The sequence below is a fragment of the Pyrgilauda ruficollis genome, unplaced genomic scaffold, assembly GCF_017590135.1.
Source record: "Pyrgilauda ruficollis isolate IOZ18807 unplaced genomic scaffold, ASM1759013v1 scaffold7, whole genome shotgun sequence".
In the NCBI taxonomy this organism is placed as follows: domain Eukaryota; kingdom Metazoa; phylum Chordata; class Aves; order Passeriformes; family Passeridae; genus Pyrgilauda; species Pyrgilauda ruficollis.
This window is the reverse complement of record NW_024528821.1, coordinates 8,503,857-8,526,837: the sequence shown is the minus strand read 5'-3', so window position 1 is coordinate 8,526,837 and position 22,981 is coordinate 8,503,857. Positions and strand designations below refer to the sequence as shown.

General features: G+C 36.9%; 1 protein-coding gene across 5 annotated transcripts in view; it reads right to left on the bottom strand.

The window, feature by feature from the left end:
* STAG2 (stromal antigen 2) overlaps positions 1–22,981 on the bottom strand; it is a 74,272-nt gene that overhangs the window by 28,664 nt on the left and 22,627 nt on the right. For all 5 annotated transcript variants that reach the window (XM_041485446.1, XM_041485444.1, XM_041485445.1 and 2 more), the window contains 6 exons: positions 8,642–8,786; positions 7,959–8,037; positions 6,653–6,814; positions 3,786–3,882; positions 2,454–2,530; positions 602–806 (listed from right to left, as the gene is read on the bottom strand). In XM_041485446.1, coding sequence (XP_041341380.1) covers positions 602–806; positions 2,454–2,530; positions 3,786–3,882; positions 6,653–6,814; positions 7,959–8,037; positions 8,642–8,685 — 664 coding nt within the window. In that variant the 5' untranslated portion in view covers positions 8,686–8,786. The remainder of the gene's footprint in view (positions 1–601; positions 807–2,453; positions 2,531–3,785; positions 3,883–6,652; positions 6,815–7,958; positions 8,038–8,641; positions 8,787–22,981) is intronic.

Sequence of the window (22,981 nt, the reverse complement as noted above, 5' to 3'; positions counted from 1 at the left end):
ACAATTTAACTTATTGGGGAAAAAGGTATGTGAAAAGGTCAATTACATAAAACATGAAGAAATTCAGAGACTGCATTACTGATGAAAAAATTATTTTAAATTATTTCTAATGCGAATACTGGAAATGTTACTTTACATAGTACCATGACATCAATATGTAGCACAATTTGTAGTAAAAATTGCAGCCAACATAAACTACAACTTCTGTTTGACTTAATGCAGAGCATGAACAGGTTCAACTGCACTTGAGATTAAAAGACATCTACACTCTTATTTATGATCAAAGACAATCTAGTAGAATCAACCGAAAAAATTCATTCTATTAACTTTTCTACTAAAGGTTAACAAAAATTAAATACCAGAGAGCTAGAATGCTTTAAAATAGCGCTTTTAGTTTTTCAGTAACAAAAATAGTGTTTTTCAGTAACAAAAATCCAAGACAAAAAGTTGTCCCAAAGCAAGTTGCATAAGATGAAAACTGTATCACAAAATAAAACACAAGTTCAATGGTGAGTATCAAGAAGTTCAAGCAGAGTAATTCTGTCCCGTGCAACACAAAACATTAAATGTAAGCAATACCCAAAAAATACAATTCACTGACCTGCCAGCGTGCTAGTGTGCCGAAACGCTCTGACTTGTGAGTCTGACAGCCCCGTAAGCAGGGAAATGACAGTATCCATCATATACTCATCATATATGATGCTATACTGACATTGTCGGACGAGTACTCCAATGAACTCACAAAAACTGGATTTGAACTTTTTCCACTGGGGGCCAGCCATAGTTAGTGGATAATCTCCACTATCCTATTAAAACACAGAAAAGGAAACAGGAAACTCTTTCAAACACTTAGAAAGTTATTTCATTAAATAAAGATTAAGAAGAGATACGTGCAAGTTTAAAACAAAATCTCAGAGGCCTTAAAAATGATACATCAGAAGAATATGATTCCATAAATATCAATATACTTTGCAGTTGAGGCTTGTTATAACATGAAGACAATATTCTAACTACTAGTTCCTCTTTTTTGTTTGACACAAAATAAAAGAAAAAAAAATGATTTGCCTTAGAAATCCACTTCGTTAGACTCTAACTACTAGTTCCTCTTTTTTGTTTGACACAAAATAAAAGAAAAAAAAAATGATCTGCCTTAGAAATCCGCTTCGTTAGAATAGAATCATCACATGAACAGTTAGATGACAAGTTTAGGAACAGGTCAGGATCATAATGAAGTTTACAGTAAAATGCTTATATATCAGACTGAAATTTACCTACTACAACACCTCAAATATAACAAATGTGTGCCCTCTCCTGATATGGGAGCCTTTAAAAACAACAGTAACGTGACAGGGAGAAATAAAGAATCATTCATGTCAGTCAGTGCCACTGTGAACAGCTTGTTTAAGAGGCTGAGCAACAAAACTGGTTGAAAAATATAGAAAGTATCCATGAAAAGGGATTAGAAATCTGAGAGCTGCTCATTAGAATTCTATTACAAGAAAGAGTGAGCATAACATAGTGATAAAAAACCCCATGTACCAACAGTCTCAGGTGTGGCTTTAGAAATTTCATATAATATTGCCTTAGAGTAATCAAATCTATTTATGCATTAAGATAGTTTTAAGGAACACTAAAATTCCTTTAAAGAAAAGGATATTACATTTTCCCCTCAGTTAAAGTTATGGATTTTTTTTAATTACTGGAGGGGTGGCAGTGGAGGGAATTGTTTCTGTACTAGACAAATTTGGGGAGGAGGTTTTAAAGCTACATTTACATTCTCTGAACACAGGATGAAAGGAACGGCACTCAAACCCAGGAAAACCAAAAACAAACAAAAGCCAAATGAAACAAACAAACAAACAAAAAAACCAAACCAAAACCAAAATAAAAATTACAAAAAACAAACGAAAGAAAAAGAACCACATCACCCACCAAAAAAACCCCCCAATACATGTCATTTACCCCAACACTCTGTGGAACAGAAAGTGACAATTTAAAGGGAAAAAAACTATAATCCCCATGAAAGGAAAAGCATTAGTCTGCAACTGGAAAATAATCAAACTTAAATCCCCACAATTTGTAGATTAATGAATGCATAGGAATAAATTTAGCGACCATTTTAAGAGACAATTTAAGGCCTTATATAAACAGCAAGATAGGGAGGCAGCCCCCACAGTGCCACCATAGTAGGAGGTCCCACTGTTTAAAAACTTAAAGTCAATATTGATTTCTTAAACCATTAGTAAAATAAGTTGCATACATGCAGAGCTTTACTTCCTAGTCTTTTAAGTTCAGTGAAATAAGAGTTAAACATTTTCATTCATAGAAGTCCTGTATTTTTTCTAACTCCATATTCTTGAAATAAACATCTTGAAATAAACATGATCCAGTAAGATTAGGACAGGTAAAAAGAAAATAAAAATGAATACATAACCAGAACTTCATTAAATTACCTCATCAAATTCTTCAGTCATTTTTCGGATTATTTCAGAATTCTGCATATGTCGGAACATCTCTGCTGTAACAACTCCTACAATTTAGATATTAGGTCATTAGCACTGTTAATATCAAAGCTGTAGATGGCAGATGACATGCCTCCTGCTATAATGTCAAAATAATCCATTTTCACCTAACCTACTGATTACACATGTATACTTTTAATAAATTTCACTTTTTTTCTTCTAGCATTCATGTATAACAAATACTTTACACCATTTATTTATGTGGGGTTCAGTCTTATTCTTCTTAAGAAGTGTGTTTGTGTGTATGTACACACACAGCTAGAACTTACTCATTCACTCAATCAGAAGCCAAAGATACTTTGGCTTTGTGCCAGGCCTCTGTACCAGTGAGCATTACACCATCTGAAGTGACCTTTTGGCACTCAAGATTCTAAATAGTGCAAGACAATTTTCAACAGCTGTATTGCTACTTGTTATCTTCTGCACTATAATAAACAGAGCGCTTTCATGAAATTTCTATTTGTCTTGGCCTCAAATGGTTAGACCTCCCAAAGCTTACTGCAAAATTCATGACAAGGATCATCACAGAAAGCATTAAAAGATTCTGCACTTTATCTTGTAACAAAAATCAAAAGGTCACTACTCTTGAAAGCACAGATAACCTCTGAGAGACACTGTTAGCTTGCTGGAGATTTACACATGTTAAAAGTTTATCAGGACAGAGAAACACTTGAGCAGAACAAATTACATCCAGTCCTCCTCTATCAAGCATAGTGACACTGCAAGGCAAGTTACCTTCTCTTCAATAGGAGGTGAGAGGTAAAAGAATGTAGGATACAGAAATGAGGAAAGAAAAATAAGAAAATGAAGAAATAAAATATGGAAACACAACCTTACTGTAGACAGGCTACCATGAAGTTGTCCATAATGTCTTATGAAACAAGCATGTCTACAAAAGCTATGAAGCAATCTTAATCAATGACAAAATATAGGTACATCCAAATTAAAATTCCAAGACTGAACAAGCTGAACTATCAGTGATAGGAGAGATGATTTTCTGAAATAATAGCAGGAACAAAGGAAGAGGAAGCACATGTTAAGTACCAATACTGATTTCTATGTGCTGTAAATACAAACTACAGCGTAAGATTTCTAAACCTCTTGCTCCCACCTTCAGAAACACTCGTTTAACTCCAAGGACCTGAAAATGTTAGCTAGCTCTGGGGATGAAGCAGTCTTACAGCCTCAGTAGCATGAAAGCAAAGATTGAGAATCATGCTGTAATATTACTTAAATGGATGAGTAACCAATTCAGTATCTTACCTTTGCAGCCTGAACACTGAATAAAGAAGTTAATGAGATCAAGCAGGGCTATATCTCGGTCATGTTTGTATGACTCTATCCAGTCATCCACTACAGACTGAAAGAAAACAAATTAAAAGGCACTATTCAATTTTCATAAATTGAAGACATTGTTACTTAACTGCTTTCAAGTAAGTGATTCTTCTTCATCCCTTTAAGTAACTTGAACCCTCTTTTTTGATTACTAGAGAACTAAATGTTTAAATGTTCTTTTCCTGCTGTTATGTTCTCAAGAACTCATTTTATTCTATAAACATATACCAGTACAAAACTGACACCTGAACATAAAGCACAGGAATACCACAGCCTTCTACAGTAACATTTTTGGAGGAAGAATGCAAAAAATAATTGGGGTATTTTACGGAATCGGGTTTTGTATTTATACCCTCCCCCTGCTCTGCCAAGCCACTGAGATTTCTCTGAAGATATTATTTGTGCATTCAATTCCAACAGCTACAACTCCCTATATTCTTCAAAAAATGTGCCCCTTGGATGAACTCTGCTTCATCCACATTTGCCATAACAGGATGAACAGCACTGCCCTACACTCCATGGATATTAATTACTCTGTAGTCACTAAGCCAAAGAGGAACAAGCACATTTTATTAAAATACCTTCATGTGAAGCAATTAAACCTGTGATAATCATTTTGAGAAAACAGAGTTTACATGCAATTATGTTTTAACCATCCATTTGTAGACTACAAACCATCTACTGCCAATGTCATAAAACACAGACACACAATTGAATTAACACAGGTATGAGAGACTTGCTGTAGTATCAAGTTTCCATGTTTGACATTTTTTAATATGTTAGTACCCTTCCCTAAATGATGGAATAATTCAGAATTTCTGAAGACAGATGGACTATGCTCCATCTCCAAGGCTTCCTGTCTGTATTCTCAGTGCTTACTCTCACAGTCAATATTGCTGTGAGGACAAATAAAACATACTGCCATCGAGAAAAACTTCTGAACACAGATACAGCTAAATCCCTCTTCCCTGAATCTCAGATTGTTTATAGTGTGATGCACAACTGTTGTCAGCACAACAAAAAGAATGAAAAACTCAAAGTGAAACTATCATGCTCTTTCCAGTAGGAAAAGAACCTATGAACTGGACCTGAATGGACTGACTTGAAGGGAAGGGTGAAATATGGAGAAAACACAAATTTGGCTTCTAAAGAAGATCACCATGCAAGAACTGAAGAATGACAGGAATGGAACAAGTATTTCCATTAGGCAGCCTTGTGTTCAGAATCTATCCAATTTAGAGAAACGCCAGTAAAACAGTTGTTTCTTGAAACGTTTTGTCTCTGTGAATGAACCACCTCTTTTTGCCAAGGAACAGACACTAATTCACAGGATCACAGAATGGATTAGGCTGGAAAAGACCTTTGAGATCGTGGAATCCAACCTATGACTTAACACCACCTTGTAAACTAATTCAGAAGGCACAGAATTTAAAATAAAATAGTGAACTTTAAATTATTACCAAAATTTTTATAGATAAGCAAACACTGAAGGCCATGGAGAAACCTTTGTACTCTGACTGCTGAAATGGACTTCAGTTTAAAAATAATTTGAGAATTTTTTTTTCCTAGTTTTAAAAAATTGACAGATATTCAGGTATCAATTTCCCAATTCAACAGAGTAATCACACCTGGCAGAGATCCATTTTACCCTTGGAAAGCAAAATATTTTGACTGTATATAATTTTAAACATTTAAAAATTCATGAAGATACAATTACTGATTACTGGCTGAACAAGTTGCACACAGAGCAACAGTCAGAGAAGTATTGTTTTTTCATCTGCTTTGAAACAGAACAAAAATGATGGGAGAATCAGAATGTCTCTGTGCAAATACATCCAAGTAATTTGTTTCTGGTCCCAGCTGTAATGCAGGAGCCTATCAACCTTGAGAGGACTGCACAGCAACCCAGCTCCCTGCATGCGTATTACAGGAGCTGCAAACTCTGTATTTCCAGTCCTAAAGATAGTCATTCTTCCACACTGCCAGGAGTCACATGAGTGAGTCACAGCAAAGCTTCATGGCTGACAGGCTTACACTTATTACACTTTAACCCTGTCTCGACTGGGAGACTCACAGACAAGCAAACACTTTAATGACCTATCTGAATTTAAAAAAAAAAAAACAAAAAAAAAAACAAAACAGTGCTGTATTTCTTAACAGTCTGACTTCCATCCTGTCAGTAAATGCAGTAGGGAGAATACCTAATGTAGATACTTGAAGGGGTTAAATCTACCCTAAGTTGACTTGGACAGAGTACATTGCTGCACTGTAATTGGCTGGAATCTGGGTCAGGAAATTTAAAGAGGAGCCTGTAAGTTTTAGCTAGTGATTTTACTCTGGATGAGAGAAAAGAAGCAACTATTTATTTTCAGATAATCTAAGCTCTGAATGCATGTAAAAACTACAGATTCTTGTTAAGTTCTATGACAGCAGTAAATCTAAACCACATTTGTATTTAGTAACCACAACACAAGAAGGACTTGAAAAGTCATGCAACCTAAAATAACCTTTCTTCATTCAGGATACTAAAAACTTATTTTGAATTGTAGTATGAATTTATTCATTTCATATGTGATTATTCATGAATAACATTTAGAAATTAAAAATCAATTCATTCAAATTCAAACATCAACAAAGCAAAACCACTTTATGTTGATTCTTATATATAAGTAAGAACAGCAAATTGAAGGAAAAAATTACTTTAGACTTCATTTGATTAAACTGCATGTAAAAGAAAATATTGCTATGTTTAAATTGTATCTACATCCAAGTCATAGAGCTATCCCAGGTCTTACCTGCATAGCACTCTTGCCCATTTTAACTACTTCAAAGAGCATCATGTTTTCCACACCATTCTGTTGGTGATGTCCATTCATACGATTCGGACCACCGGGTTTCCCTCCTCCGTTTCCACTTTTTCCCTTCTCTGCTGGTCCTTTTTTTCCTTTTTTACAGGTCTGCAATCACATGCACAAGAGGTTTTATTTAATTATCATGAAGTAATAAAAAAAAGAAATCACTATCCACACCATGACAAATATAGGCAAGGCCTATGATTTTCAGCAACCATATTTTTTTAAATGTCAGTGTATCTGTGTGTGTATGTATATGTATATATATATATATATATATATATATAATAAAAACTCAAAAGCTGAGAACAGCTGATCCTGAGTGATACAAATACCAGCAAGAACTCTACAGGTTCCTCCTTCCCTCATTTAAAATCTTTAAGCAACTAAATATGTGATTAGTGATAGCCTATAACACAGATCTTTCTCGTGTTTAAATTGTAAAACAGATTATACATATTTCCTTTTAAACAGCTAAGGCAATTTCCTTAACACATCACAAAGTCTCCTCTGCAATTCATTAACCTTTTGTTTTTTCATTTGAATAAGATGGCAAGTGGGGGGGTGAGGAAGAGCAGACAGGTGTGTTTGTATTTGACTTCCCAAATCAAGTATGACTTACAGAAAGAAGAAAGAACATTAAGTACAAATTACACGACTGTTGTATAAAATCCATCACCACCTCTCCACAACCAGGTGCTCTGCACTGGTACAGGCTCATGGGGTGTCCGGTGAGGGGTCACAGCCCAGGCCAGCACATGGCAGGGAAGGAGCCACACGTGGTGGCTGTGAAGCCTATGAAAGGCACATGGGGAGGACAACTGTCCCAGGAAGGGAAGAAAAGGGCTGGGAACTGGGTTTAGACCTCCCCCTCCACTACTGTAACCTCCTGTCTGCAGCCTGTTAAAAAAACTCTTAACCGAATTATTGTTCTGTTCGCTTTTCAAACTAAAAGACATAGAATACATAATGAATTTAAGTATAGGATGGAAAATATGCCAAGAGAGTGACCAAATCAAAACTTATCATTTCCTCCCCTGCTTCCCTTATGTCTCCAGAGCACTAAGAAAATATCACAGGAAAAGTCAAGATGAAGCATTTCCATGCAAATACAAATATGAACTCTCTTCACAGAAGATGTGCATTTTCAGAAAATATTCCTTCTTCCTCATCCAACTTCAAAGAAAGTGCTAAACTCTTCAATTCGTAACAGCAGAAATGTTTCAGTATCCCTAAAGAGTGAACGTACTTTGCCTTTGCCTTGTTTTTGGTTTTTTCCTTCAATATCCTCAAAGTCTGTATCAGAAGAGAAGTGTGTTTCAGACTCCCTGCGAGGATAAAAAGACAAACCATTCACACATTTCATCAGAAACATCCTTAAATACACTATATAAAATCACAGTATGCTCTCAGTCCAGTAAGTCAACACCAAAGGGGATGAACTGGATTCTTTTGGTCTGCTTAAAACAATCACTTTACTTCTCTATCCAAAAGTGTAATCTGTACCTAATTCTAAATATTGGAAACTCAAATGTCAGTTTCTTAAAAACTGTGGGAAGACAAAAGGCTTAGTAAAATTATGTCAAAAATACCAAGGAACTGATGCCTGAGGGAAGCCATTAATTTGGCTTTAACTAAAGCATTTGGAATTACATATTTTAAATATTAAGTGACTCACCCCAGTTAAGGGCAAATAGTTCAACTACTTGATTTAAAATCAGATTTCTAAAAGTATTTTAAAAACTCATTTAAGTTACTGCTGAATTAATACGCAATAAAAATTTTTCAAATGCTTTTACCAATATCTCAATAGAAAATAAAAATAGAACACCATCCTTTATTATGTTTCCTTGTTTCCAAGAGAAAGTAAACCATAACACAAAAAAGACACAGTACATTTACAAACAGAACACAAATTTTTAAAACACTTACTGAAGGAGAGTAAAATCAGTTGGTATTTCTGGAGCTGCTATCATTTCTTTATCATCTTCTGGGACACCACTGTATTAGAAAGATATTCAAAAAGCAGTCTGAAGTGCAAGCTTACTTTTCTTTCTTCCTTTGTAGCAGATAACTTCTAGAATGAAATAAATCAAAAAATACAGTGACAATTATTCCACATATCGAAGAAAAAGTGTTGGAAACAGATAAAATGTAGATCACACCATGCTCTGTTTCCAACCAAGCTTTTTGCTCTTTTAAAGATTTTGAGTCCCCTTATGATCCTACTACAAAGTGACTCCACAAATGGTAAAAGCATTGCAGTAAAATAATAATATAGAAATATTGTAAAAAAACCCAACCAAACAAAATGTAACATAAAAAAAAACCAAAAACAACCCAAAAACTCAAACAAACAAAAAAACACCAACCACTCCACATTTTCTGATTAGGATGAGCAAACTGGAATGGTTTTCATTAGCACCTCAAAGTAGCAGAGCCCAGAACTGACCACACTAGGGTAATTCTAGTTCTAGTTGACCAAACCAAAACTAGACTTGATGTTGAACTTGAAGCACAATATGTTTATACTTCAAGATATTATATATAGCAATTCTGCCTCTCCAACTTGACAACTTCCACGTAATTTTCCATAAATATAATCTCTTACAACAAGTTCTTATAACCAGCTGCTTCACAACTCCACATCTTCCAGAGTTGATAAACCAGACTCATAACAGGTTTAACATTTGAAGCATTTGACAAGACTCTTAGGGGTATCAAGGAAGATAATACTATCCACATAGTATAAAGGAAAACATTGGAAATGCAATTGTTTTAGCAAGAAAACTAAAGATTATTAAATACTTGTTTTAAACTTCATTATAATACTGTTCAATAAAATAAATTTAGGCTTTTATCTTATTTTTCCTGTTATCAAGGAGGAAAAAAAAATCTCCCTCGATACTTCAAAAGCAAGTTTTAGCCATCAGCTACGTTTTCTATGTCACTTGGCTCCCCAGGCTAACCTTTACACAGTGAAATTAAGAAAGTATGATGCTCAGGTATTTTAAAGACAAAATACCAAGGAGAAAAACCTTCAGAGTCAGTCTGCTGACTCTACAGCTTTCTGGAGTGATTAGGTATTTGAGGGAAAGATTTAATTTTGGCATGCTAAGCACACGTTGCTCACAGTCTGGTAGCTCAGCTCCAGAGACTGCATTTCAACCGAGCATGTGGCAGAGAGGCTGGACAGGTTTTCTCCTGCAAATGCTTATTCCGAATGCTAGGGGCCACTGCAGCTTCCAGATTTAGAGAGATGAGAGAAACCATACACTCTGAACTTATTACATTCTCTTTCTTCACGTTTCATGTAGTTACACTAAAGTAGAGAACCACAGTGGAAATAAATAGTGGCAAAGGCAAGGAGGTTCAAGATGATCAATCTCAAGACAGTCCGCAACTACAAAAGCATGTTCCATCCAAAACACAGCAGAAGATAAAAAGCTTCAAGAAAAACCATACTGCAGAATGGCAGCAGCCCCTGCCACTGCATTCCTCCCTTCTCTAAAGGCACCACATGGGCACATGAGCAATGCACTCCATTCACATTCTCTGCAGCAAACCCTGCCCAGCCACTCACCATTGCAGGCTCTCCCAAATCAGTATCACCCAATTAAAGTCCCCACTAAAATGGGCAAAATGCAACTCAAGTATTTTTCCCCCAGATTCTCAAGTTAAACTGGTTCAATAGCAAATATCCTGGCACAGGAAACACAAGACTGCACAGCCACCAGCACGGGAGAGAAGGGTAAAATTCCCTTCTTTGGTGGCAAGGTGCTTTTATACCATCCAGGCCATCTGTGAAATGCCATGCTCAAAAGCTAACATATTGAAAAGCTTTACACTTTTGAACTGTTTCATGTACTTTGTATTTATTTATCTCTTAATATTTACTTTTATTCCAATCAGCAACTCGAACTTGGAAAAAAGGACACACTTTAATGACTTGGTCATCAGGCTGGCACCTGCTCAGCTGTACAGGGAAGGGGGAGCAGAAAAAAGAAACATGAAGAAAGATAAACATCTAGACAAGTTTTTTTTGAGGCATGTTTGTGATTCAGTCCCAGTGCAAAGCAGAGATGCAAACTTCAAAAACCACACTGCCCAGTTTCAAGTTCAACCTGTCTATCAATGTGCTGGTATTTGATTCTTTCTAGTTTACATTTTTCAATGTTAAGAGGCAAGACATGTACTAAAGTGACAATCTGGATCCTTACAAGTAAATTGGCTCCTTATATGAAACCCAAACATACCATCCTGCAAAATTTTGCAAAAATCACAATAAATTCTTACAATCCCAGAAATTAAAGAAAAAAACCCCCAAAACTATGAAAAAGAATTGGCAAATTATTAGAGTACTTGTTCTCTACATCAAACAAGCCAAATAAACCAGTAACAAAAGCTGTCTGCCATTTACACCAACTTGATCTTCTTGTCTGAACTGTTCATCTTAGTACAGACATGAAACAAAACATGAAAGAAAATACAGCATTTGTCAGAATCACCTCCTGGAACAGAACAGACATATCAACTTCTTGCCTGATGCTGAAGCATTAACTACTGAGATTCATATTTTTTGTTTTTCTTGAAGGTAGAACAAACTTAGCCCTCATGAGTGCAACTATACACTGGTATTCTGGAAAACAGAAGCTAGAGCTGAACAGCTGGCAACTGTGTACAAAGAAAGAGTGTAACAGATCTCAGGCGTCATGATGTAAGTTCCAGCAATGACCAAAAAACCCCTTGCATTTGTCCTACTAGAGAATAATCTTACAAGATTTGCATGCATACAGAATGAAGGTCTTTTGATGCTCAGCCAGCAAGGTCAACCCAGTCCAGCAAGCCCTCTCTGGCAGTGGCCAAGAGAAGCTGCCCAAGGATGAACACTATTTTCTTAATAGCAAAGTTTCCCTAAATGCCTTCCTGGCATCCAGGAATAATCTATGGGTTTTGCTGGCCAGAGAGGTTGTCCCTATACTTCACAACACCTTATTTTTTTCCATTAGTATTTCCAAATAGTTTTTGAACTCAATACTCAACGGAGGGTCCTCCATCCAAGAACTCCCACAGCCAAATTCCATACTACAAAAAGGCATATTCTTGGCCTTGAATTTATTACTTTCCAACTTTATGTCATGTTTTCTTGTTCTGGTATGGGAGAAAAGCGACACTGGTCATTCCCCAAGATCCTTCATCTCATTAAACACCTTCTGGAAATTCAAGACTACTGCCAGCCATGTCTTCCTCATGCCCACACTGGATGACTCATTCAAAGCATGTGGTTCAGGAAGTCAATAAGGAAGGATGCTTATACAAATTATTTTCCTACCAAAACATTTTAAATATATCAAGTTCATATATCACAGTGAAGTCTGATAAGAAAGAAGTGAAATTCTTGCAGATGTCATTCCAAACAGTGCAAGTCTACATTATCTATTAAATGAGTTCTAATAAACAAATGTTTTAAGAACTCTAGCAAGTTAACTCTAAACTAAACTGTATCATAAAAATTAGCTCTTGAGTTTCTTTTTTGGCATGTTCACAGAATTCCAACGTTAATTTTCCCAAGCAGATACTGAAATCTCTCCAGCCTGTGAAAACTTTAAAAGGCATTCAACTTTGTGAAATCATAATTAAATTATTAACTATAAAAAGAAAATGTATCCTGCTGAAGGATCACAAGGTGGAGCTCTAGCCTAAAGCTAACTGAAGAAACTCCAAAAGACAGGTCATCCAGAGGTTGACCTAGTTATTTCTCTGCAATAAACTTTATAACAGATTGCTAAAATTGCAATAATATTGTAGCACATTTCCTTTCGATTTGTATTTAGACTGTTATGGCACCAGAGGATTTCTTCATCTTTTTGAAATAAAAGCACATACATGTTTTATTCCAATTACTCTTACAAAAATGCATACAGCTACTGCAGTATGACTAGTCTCAGTATCTGGCTTTCAAAACAAGCAGAAGAATTTCTAAAAAACATTACAAGAGCAGAAATAATTTATCCCTTTATTGTACCTTGCTATTTAAAACTTTGTTAACAAAACATTACTGAACTAAAAAACCTACTGGAATAACAGGAGCAGTCCAGCAACAGTAATCATACATAATGCTTCCAACTCTACAAGAAGGAGGGGTTCCTACTTAAAAGAATTTGACTATTAAAAGCAAGAGGCAAGCATGAAACACTATCAAGACTCCAAAAGCATATTCACTGAAAACCAGATTTAAACCTTAAAGGCTATTTATCCCTATTACATGAATATTCAGGTATGGTTGTGATTAACCCAAATACACTGGTCAAATGTTGATTCTGCCAAAAGTGGGCAGAATTCACCAGCACAATTCACACAGTAACACACATGCCGTCATCAGCAGTTGCTGAGGGCTACCTGTGCTCCCACAATTCCTATTACATGCACAGATCTATTAATGCAATTCAGAGAGCAGCGTTTGCTCTAAGATATATCTAATTATATATGTATATACACACACACTAAAAACAATGACACAAACAGTCCCAAATGTCTGTGTTTTGTACACTTGTGTAAATGCAGCAACTCCAGTGTTATTGATAAAGCTCACTGTGAGGTTTCAGGTAGGTGAGTTTTAGTTGGGGAGTGTTCTCTATACAGGCTGTTTATTTTGGCTGCTGCTGGATCCTTGGCATCTATCACCTGGAAGTTTTATCACACAAATCAGTAAGACAGTTATCACTTTGTTTGAAAGGCAGATATGCAAAGTTGAAAAAATGGCTACATGGCCAGGACAATGATTTGGGTAATGTGAATAGGCTGTTCAGAGGTGTATTGATTTCTTCCCTGTAATTCAATTAATCACCTGTAAAATCAAGGATCTCACTTAATTCAGAAAATGAGAACTTCTCAAACTATGTTGCTAAAGAGTATGGCTGAAGTTCATCTCTGAATTATTTACCTATCCATGAATGAGAGATGCTGATGATTCAGGACCAATTATGCAGCAGCAACAGCTAAAATGCTCGTCAGATAAAATTTAAATAAAGGATCAGAAATACTTCCAGTATTTTCCCTCAACTATTTTAGAAGAGAAAGACAGTATCAACTACATTATATCCCTTACTCCTTTTTTTCTTATAAACTAGAATGTGCCTAACCTTTTGTTTGATAAAAAAGGGTTAGTTATTCAGGAAAGAAAAAAACAAAAAAAACCACACAAATCTGCTTCTTCATATTCCTTTTGCTTCTATTTCTGTAAGTGGACTTGTAAGCAAGATTTTGAGCAAGTGCATGACATTCTCTACAAACCTCAAAGAGTGTGTTATTTCTGCTAATAGTACACAACCTAGTATTCCAGCTGCCAACAAGCTTTGAAGCAATTCTGCAATTTGAGTAAAATACAGAAAACATACTTAAAGTGTAATTCTGTAATATAACTGTACTTTAATATCAGTCATAACCATATCAGCAGTTTCGATCATATTAAGATAGTGCAATCAAGAGTATACAAAATAATAATACAATTAATACCTTTATCTGTGTGGTTATTTCTGTGCTGTTTGCTTAACAAATGAGACTTGCAATTCCTTTACAGAAAGGCCTGAACGAGAGACCATCAATCTACATTCTTCCTTGCTTACCAAGAGAGACATGGTCAATATACACAGCACCAGTCCACTGTGCCAAAGCCACCGTACATGCCAACAGTTAACATGCCAACAAAGAACCTGAATGACTGAATTCACACAGCTCTTATCTTTTCGGTCTCTTTCCTCACATTTTTTTTTTTTTGCTAAACTTCCAGCTGTTACACCCCCTCCACACCACTTGGTACCATACATCATTCAGTCTTTCAAAAAATTTTTAAAAGCCATGTTATGATGGTTGTTGATTTTATGCCATCACTACAATTTTTCCCCTGGCCTGCTCTTTATTAATTTTTTATAACATTTGCTCTTTAGTTCATACAAGAAGTCTGCTGAATAAGTGGGAAAGAGCCATCTCAGAACATGCTTTTCCAACACTGTGGGCTGTTACTGCAAGCAGTAGGCTTTCCTTTCCTCTCTCTAAACACACAGCAAAGTTTCTGCTCATTCTGGAACTCAGGCAAACCAGCAGCAAGCAAATGATAAAACCAAAACCATTTCCTTCCCCCATGATTAGCCCTCCATTGGATTGTCCTACTAAATCGACTCCTCCTGCAGCCACACAAGTCACTGGATGCAGCATGGGCATGTGGACTCTACCTTCCCAACAAAGCCAAGGAGGAGCTTTGCCAGGGTCAGAGCATCACCACCAGCGGCAGAGCTCTGCTGTGACACAGCACCTCATTACCAACACAGCACACTGCAGGCCCTGCATGGCTCCTGCCAGGACTCCTACCCTTCTCTTGGGAGGAGCCTCTGCCAGAAGCCTGCAGTTCTGTGGGGCTGAGCAGGCACCAAGACCCCAATCGCCCACCGGCTCCCACTCACACACCTGCCAAGGGAGGAGCAGCCCTGCAGACAAGCACCGTGCCTGGGACACACACAGCACCTGTGACAGCACCTTCTGTCTCTGAGCTCATCAGGCACCTGCCCAGTCTCAGCTGTCTCCTCAAAGCGTTCTCCCTACTCCTTTTCCATATGCATTTCCTCCATCTTCACTATACAGCAGACAGCACACGTACCTACAGAACCATCCATCTCTCACCACCCCTCAGACAGAAGCTGGCTGAGAGCATCTGAGGGCCCCCAGAACCTGAGAGCCAGCCAGGAAGCAGCCAAGAACATGGGAACACAGGTCCCCAGAGGTAATGCATGCACTGATCAACACAAAGCAAAATTTGTTTTCACGGTTCACTGCTATGAAAGCAAAATCTTAAACAGGCTTTATTGAGGGGGAGAAGGAAGAATGAAAAAAAAACAAATTTAATGGCATATGAAAGAAGTCAGGCTAAAACTCAAAGTTGAGACTTGACCCAATTTTAGAGACTTGAAAAGTGAATAATATACCAGGACCTTTGTACCACCCTAATAAATTGCCAATCTCAACTACACCACCAAACAATCCTCTTCTCATTAAAAGTACTTTTTTGACTTTTGCTAGTTTTATTAAATATGTGGAACAACTATTACAGAAGGAAAAGAGCTTGCTACAGTGAGCACGTCACAGTCATAGGATTGCTCATTAAAGTACCATTAATAACATCCATATCTTTAATGAAATTAAATTCTATTTTGAAACATAAGTACACTGTTACTACTTGAGTCCTGTGATGTTTTTATACTGGCAACTGGTAATTCACACTGTCCAGTAAAATGTGGCTTTAAAACACTCAATACATGCATTACAATATCTGAAATATTATTGAACTGTACAGTAAATGCAACTATTATGCTTATTAAAGGGGAAAATACCTGTGTTACTTTCTAAAGATCCTGCCCAACAATATTCCCAAGCCTTGTTAAAACACCTGAAATTCCCATATATCTTTTCAATGGTTTGCGTTTGGATGTCTTAAAAAACACAAAGGTAAGATAACAAAAGTAGAAGTTACACCTCATTGTGTTTGTCACATCTTTCCTTGCCAAAGAAGAGATTGCTTCCAGATGTTGTAGTCTGACTGCGTGGAAAATTAGGCTCTTAGGAAGAATAAAAGCCAAGTCAGATAACAACCAAGACTTGAAAAAAATAAATAAATGGGGGAAAAAGTGGGGGGAAAAGCCACATATGCCTACTTAAGTCAAAAAAGGAGTACTGGTTCATTTATGATACAAGGCAAGCACACCCTCCAGCTGCCTAAATGCCATAAATTTCCCAACTAAACTACAGAATAGAACAATATGCCTCTTCACATACTCATTTTTCAAAAATGCACTTTGCACATCCCCTCAAAATCTTTGCTCTTGTAAAAGCTAGGGATGAAGACATGCACAGTCCACAGCAAGCAGGTAAGCTGCCTCACAGCAAATCCTTGTGCAGAATTAGCACTGTTCAAATGTACAACCAACAGCAAGGAATTAGTTCAGTACACAGGGTGGAAGAAGGGTTTTCAACTGACAAGGCATCCCCCATCTAGCAAGTTCTGGTTTTTGTTCTGCCACTGATCAATGAGAGCCTGCAAGCTGCCTCACTTAGTGGAGCCCCACTGCTTTCCCTCCTACCATATAGATTTTCCTCTTAAAAAAGTCCAGGTCACTAGGGGTTTGTGCCCAAAACTCTGGGCATTTTTAAGATGAACTGCATCTGATTACCAATTCTGGAGGAGGGACTATACAAGAGCATACTGCAATAGCTTCAGCTGCTACTCTAAGATACAGTCAGTATGAGATGGCCAAAATAAGGAAAAACCCTATAAAATAAAACTACTGAAGAATTGGAAGTAAAATCTCTCAAGCAGATCTCCCAGTCAGCCCAGGTCACAGTACACTTGGGATAGTCCTTTGTAGAGCCCCCTGTACATCCCTGCCTGTTGATCCCAAGCCTTCCAAGATCAGAAGGCAAAAAGAGACCAACTCAGTTCTACATTTAGTCAGCTCAGATTCACCAGTTTATTAGCTGAAGCTTCACACCACTCAAAAATGTCTGAACTGGCTCCAGACAGTAACCAAAAGAGACTAAATTCACCACAGAAATAAACAGGAAGGAATACAGACACAAGCCAAAAGCTGTTAGTCTTACTGGACCTTTAATTTTAAAACAACAACAACAAAAAAAATTTAAATGGGGGGGAAGACAATTCAATACAATCCTGCTGTCTTCTGCCCAACCAGCCCAGCTTTTCTTCCACCAGGCCTGGGCTACAGCAAGGCCATCACTGCCCGGGATTGCCCTGGGCCGCCTGCCGGGCCGTGCCTGCTCTGCACCCGGCGCTGGGCGCTCTCCCGCCCGCCCCGTCTATCGCCGCTGCACCCACAGCAGCGCTGCAAAACTAATTCAAAGGGCAGCTCCAAAGACTGCCATTACCTTGCCACCCACATCCATCCTTCCCCGGCCCAAATGAAAATATATACCATCAAAAAGGAAAAGGAATATTTAAGAAAAAAATAAAGAAATATTGTGCCACATCCTAACCAAGCAGCTAAAACCTAAGCCTTTCATAAGTGGATTATGGTTCTTTCAACAATCAAACTAAATAATCATCCTTACAAAATAAAATTCAAGCAAACTACACATGTATGCAAAATCTGGCTTTGCTTCTAAAACAGAAGAAATAAAGATAAAAACCTTATCGTCATTCATTAAAAACTTATCTCAGCAACTCTGCCAACCTCAGAACATCTGTGCTCCATACATCCTCAGTCATAACTTAAACATTTTTAATACCCAACATTTTGTTCTTGTTCTCCCTCACAACATTTGAGCTAAAAGCCCAATTGGTTTGTTCAGAGATTTGCAGGACTGAATATCAATTTTATACAGAACAGTAATTGTGATGTGCACAGTTTTCCCCCAAACAATTTAGAGAACTGAATATATCCACAATGAAGAATCTTCATAACCCAATAATTAATTAATTAATTGTTGGGTGAAAAAAATACATACTATCACCACTAAGTCTAAACATGACTCTCTCCTTTTCCTTTATTCATCCTAAAACAGAGTCCTCTTAAAATAATTTTGTGCGCGAGATGACTGGCACTGAAACCTCATGTATGGAGACCTAGAGTTAACTACTGACATTCACTGAGCATCCAGAGGAAAGCAGCCTGGCCACTTGCATATGTCTTAAGAACATTGCAAAAATATTGGCATTATTTAAATCAATCCATTTTTTCAACTCTGTAATTGCTTACTTGTGGCAGGTAAAGAATTAAGCCAACTGAGAGTGCTCTAACAAACCAGGCCTGTTTATGAAAGCTAACATGAAAAAGAGTACCAAACACAGGGCTTTTTAGAGACCAATCTCATTTTACCAAGTAAGCTGACAAATATTGAGCAAGTCTTGATGTGTGTAAAATATTCTGAAGAAAAGGGTAGTGAAATTTGTCCTTTTGAAGTTATCTTCCATTATAAGTGCCTCTATTACTGTGCAGGACTATCCTTTACACAGGAGCATCCATTCTACACAGACCTAAATTATACAAGTAGAGCTAGTTAAATCAACCAAAATTAAACCTTTGGTTTCTTCATTTAATCTTAAAAGAAAAAAGATATCCATAAAGCTGTACCCCTACATATTTCATTTTGAGTAAATTCATCATGTAAATAAAGCTAGTAGCTCCCTCCTCTTTCAAAAGATAGCTATATACCCTACAGCTAAATTTATATTATGTTGAAAATTCACTGATGACATTATGCAAGTACCACAATTTGTAGTAAATATTTTGAGCCATGTTCAATACAATGAAAATATTAAAACTACAACTATCAGACTTACCAGCTCAGCAACACAGTAGAAGCTGTTGAGATAAGGTACTTACTTTCAGCCTTTTTCCTGTATTTTCCTTTTTTTTTTTTTTAAAGGAGCAGTAGTGCCAGATGTCTCTTAAACAAGCTACATGTGCTATGATTTCTCCCCCTTCCCCCACTCCAAGAGAAGCATTCTGTAGCAGGGTGTACCCTATAGAACTGGTGAGCTGAATTCCCAACTGCCCCACGCTCTTAGAGGTGCCTGAAACCTGCAGCATTTTCCCAGCACCTGGAGGTACCAATCCCCTCACCTCCAGCACGTGGAACAAGGCTTGCATGCTAAATATTGCTTTCTTTTTTCTTCCTTCCAGCTGAGATAAAAATGCCATTTTGGGTATGAGGAAAGAAATCCAGCTATTGTTTTTAGCTGATGTCACACACAAAAAGAACATCCTTTTTTAGCCATCATAGTTTGCCAGCTCCTTCACCATAGGGCATACAAAAAACCACCTCTGCTTGCTATAAGTTAGTCAGTAAGTATGTAAAAACGATAAAATAAGGTTACATTGCAGTGTTGACTGAATTTACATCAGCTACAGCTTAGCTTGTACAGCAGTTTCATAATCATTTCTTGTGGCAAATTCAGACACAGTTACTGCTGACCAACCTTTCCTAGGACTCTTAACAGGATGCTATTGGGGAGGAGCTTGGGGGGGCGGGGGAGAGAACCTTACTACATTGATAATTACCATTTCACTGGAGAAGGAAAAAAAAAAACCAAAAAAACCACCACCAACCCAACTCAAAAAAACTAATGAAACCATTTTGTATTCTCTGGCGTACAGTCAGATCTATTAATGGCAACTCATCTGCAGTGACAATTAAAGCTAATATTCTGAACTTGCAAACAGAGAAGACTGAAGAGCTGAGAAATCCCATCCTGCTGACTCTCATAGCACGGGAGGTAACCTCTGCCATCCAGAGGGATGGAAAAGTCAACTACCACAGAGAAAGTTAGGACAACTAACAAATCTACAGTTGTCCAGCAACTGCATGGAAAGATACTTTATTCACCATAGTTTCTGCTTTTAATGTATTATTTGAACTGTGTCATCCTCTTGTGGTTTTCAGTTTATGATAATATTTGCCTTATCAGTTTGCAATTACTTCTAATTATTAAAATAAAAATGGCCAGAATGCAAGTGCTGTATCTCTCACCATGTCTTCCCCAACAGTTGCTGCAGTTTTGCAATTAACTGCGTTCCTACTCCTAGCATAAGTTTCTCTGTTTTGTACCAAATACCTGCCCCCCACTTCCCCACTCAAATCAGAAAACTCAGGTAACTCAGGTATACTAAGAAAAATCAGGTAACTCAGCAACTGAGAACACAACATACTGTTACATGTAGTTTTTCAATTGTCATTCTCTGACATTTCTCAGTAAATTATAATTCCAAGTATTTTGAACAGGTGGACAGAAGAGGGATTATTTAAAATAGACAATATCTCTTGCAGAGTGCTTTGATCTTTCTACTCCATTTTATGTTGTGCACTGATGCAATGCTGAAATAAGTCAATACATTTTCTCTAAACACATATTTAATTTTCTGAAATAGAATTTAAATCTTGTTAAATCCCTCATATTAAGTTATTCAGTTCTCCTAGATACTTACTCAAGAGCAGTATTTCTTTGACTTAGTTACCATCAATTATATAATTATTTATTACTCCTGTGCTGGACTCAGCAGGCTCTGCTCTTACTCATGTCTAACAGATTTGGTTCTCCAATTACTTCTACCAGAAATCTGTGATCACCACTCAGGACTGTTACATCAAATCATAACACCTAATGGCAAATAACTTTTTAACTAGGTAAGATTCTGCAAAATCATTTACTACTTACAAGTTCACAGCTCCTGAAACCATGATTTGCTTACAAAACATAATTACACGCAGTTTGTCATCACATGGTTGGGCTATACATTATGGGAAAAGGGAAGATATTTAAAATTAGGTAACTGGATTAGGACTCATGCACATTTAAATACCTTTATACAGAAAATAACCTAGTATGCTTCAGTATCATCAAGTAGCAAATTTTTTCAAGTCATCATTTTAATGCCCCAGGCACCAATTTCAAAAACACTGGATGAACAATAAGCTTGTTCTACTATTACACTACAGCAATCTCTTTACATTACTAATGCAAACTGCCAACTTTGTGTTCTTACTCAAAAAGTCACGGTTCAGAACTGCTGTGGCAATAAATCAGCAGTATAGGATTCTCATGTTGTTGTACCACTAATCAGGATTACAAGTATAATATCTTGTTTCAACTGAAATGGAATTTCTATACAGGCATTCCACTGGAAGTTAGTATCACCTGACAAAGTAGCTACACATAATGTTTAGTTACAGTAACACAATGCTCCAACTGAAATGTATTTACCATCTCTCTTTTAGGTTGCCCACATCAACTAAACGTAATCACTTTTAATGTTTCAGGGTATGGTTTAATTGCTCACCTAACATATATTTAAAAACTCTCATTGTTTTGATCAGGATCTATTACACAAGTGTCAAAACACCAGTTACTAGAAAATCAAGTGCTCTGGAGAAGTAACTGTATAAACCTTATTGAATGACACTTAGCAGGTATGGCTGGGAAGACTCAAGGATCAATAACCAAAAGTTACATCTTTCCAAGATTTTCCTCCGTATTTCATTATCATTGACTGTTGTTTTCACATGGACATAACATTAAGAAGAGTTTATGTATTAAAATCACATTATGTTTGCAGTAAGTTTCCTATCACCCACAATACACGTGCCAGGGGCCATTGATACATATACCTGGAATCCTCTGTGATTCCATGACCTTGAAAGGCAAGACTAATATTCCGTGCATAGGATGCTTTCTTGGCATCTGACTGCCTTGGTCTTGAAACAGTATAAAACAATTTCCAGCAGAAGTTAAGAAGAGGTAATATCATTCAATCTAATTGTTAGACAAGAACATTTTTATCCGAGTGTAAATCAGGTCTGGCGGTTGTTCAGCTTGACCTCCACTTACTATAATCTTGCCCTAGGGTATGAAAATTCTAGATCATTAAATGCTACAAATTTAGTCTTGCAAGCAACCTAAAGTGAACCTACAATCAGAGACACAGCTTTCAACTGCTGTTAAGTTGCAAACAATAGTGGTAATACATAACACGATGTTAAACTGGGCTTTTATTTGGCAGATTTTATGTTTGGTGTTTTTTGTGGGGTTTTTTTTATTTGTTTGGTTTTTTGTTTGTTTGTTTTTGGGGGGTTTTTTCCCCTTCTTTTTTTTTTTGTTTGGTTTTTTTGTTTGTTTTTGTTTTGGTGTTTTTTTTTTTAAGAAACACAACTACTATTTATATCCTTGATATATGATTTTTTATTTCAGGGTGTTTTCAAGATTAAGGGAAAGTGACTATCCCTTAAATTCAGAGACCAAGAGAAAAACAACATGCTGGTTTTTAAAATTTAGATAGAGAGATTTCAGTTGGAAGTTTTTGAACTTTTTCTGAGAAAAGATGGGTTAAGACAAAGCTGCCCACTTCTTTCAGTTATGAGAAACATTTTTAAATGCCAACTTTCCTACAATTCTCTAGACAGTCAACAGACATTTCAGGAACTGCTACCAATTCATTACTGTGAAACAGATGCCTGCCAAAAAAATTAATTACAGAACATAAATTTTATTACTATGTGAATTAACTTAAGACTTCATATGCTAAGTGCAAAACTACCCCAGAACTGCAGATCCTACTATAATACACAGTACACTAAGAAAACAAGGCAGAAGGAAAAAACCACCAGAAAGGTATGTAAGCACTTCTTGCAGCTGTTCATAGCAAGATAGACCTGCTAGGCCACAAAGTAGTAAAATTCCTCTTGTGCAAGTCCTAGCTGCAGGGAAGGAAC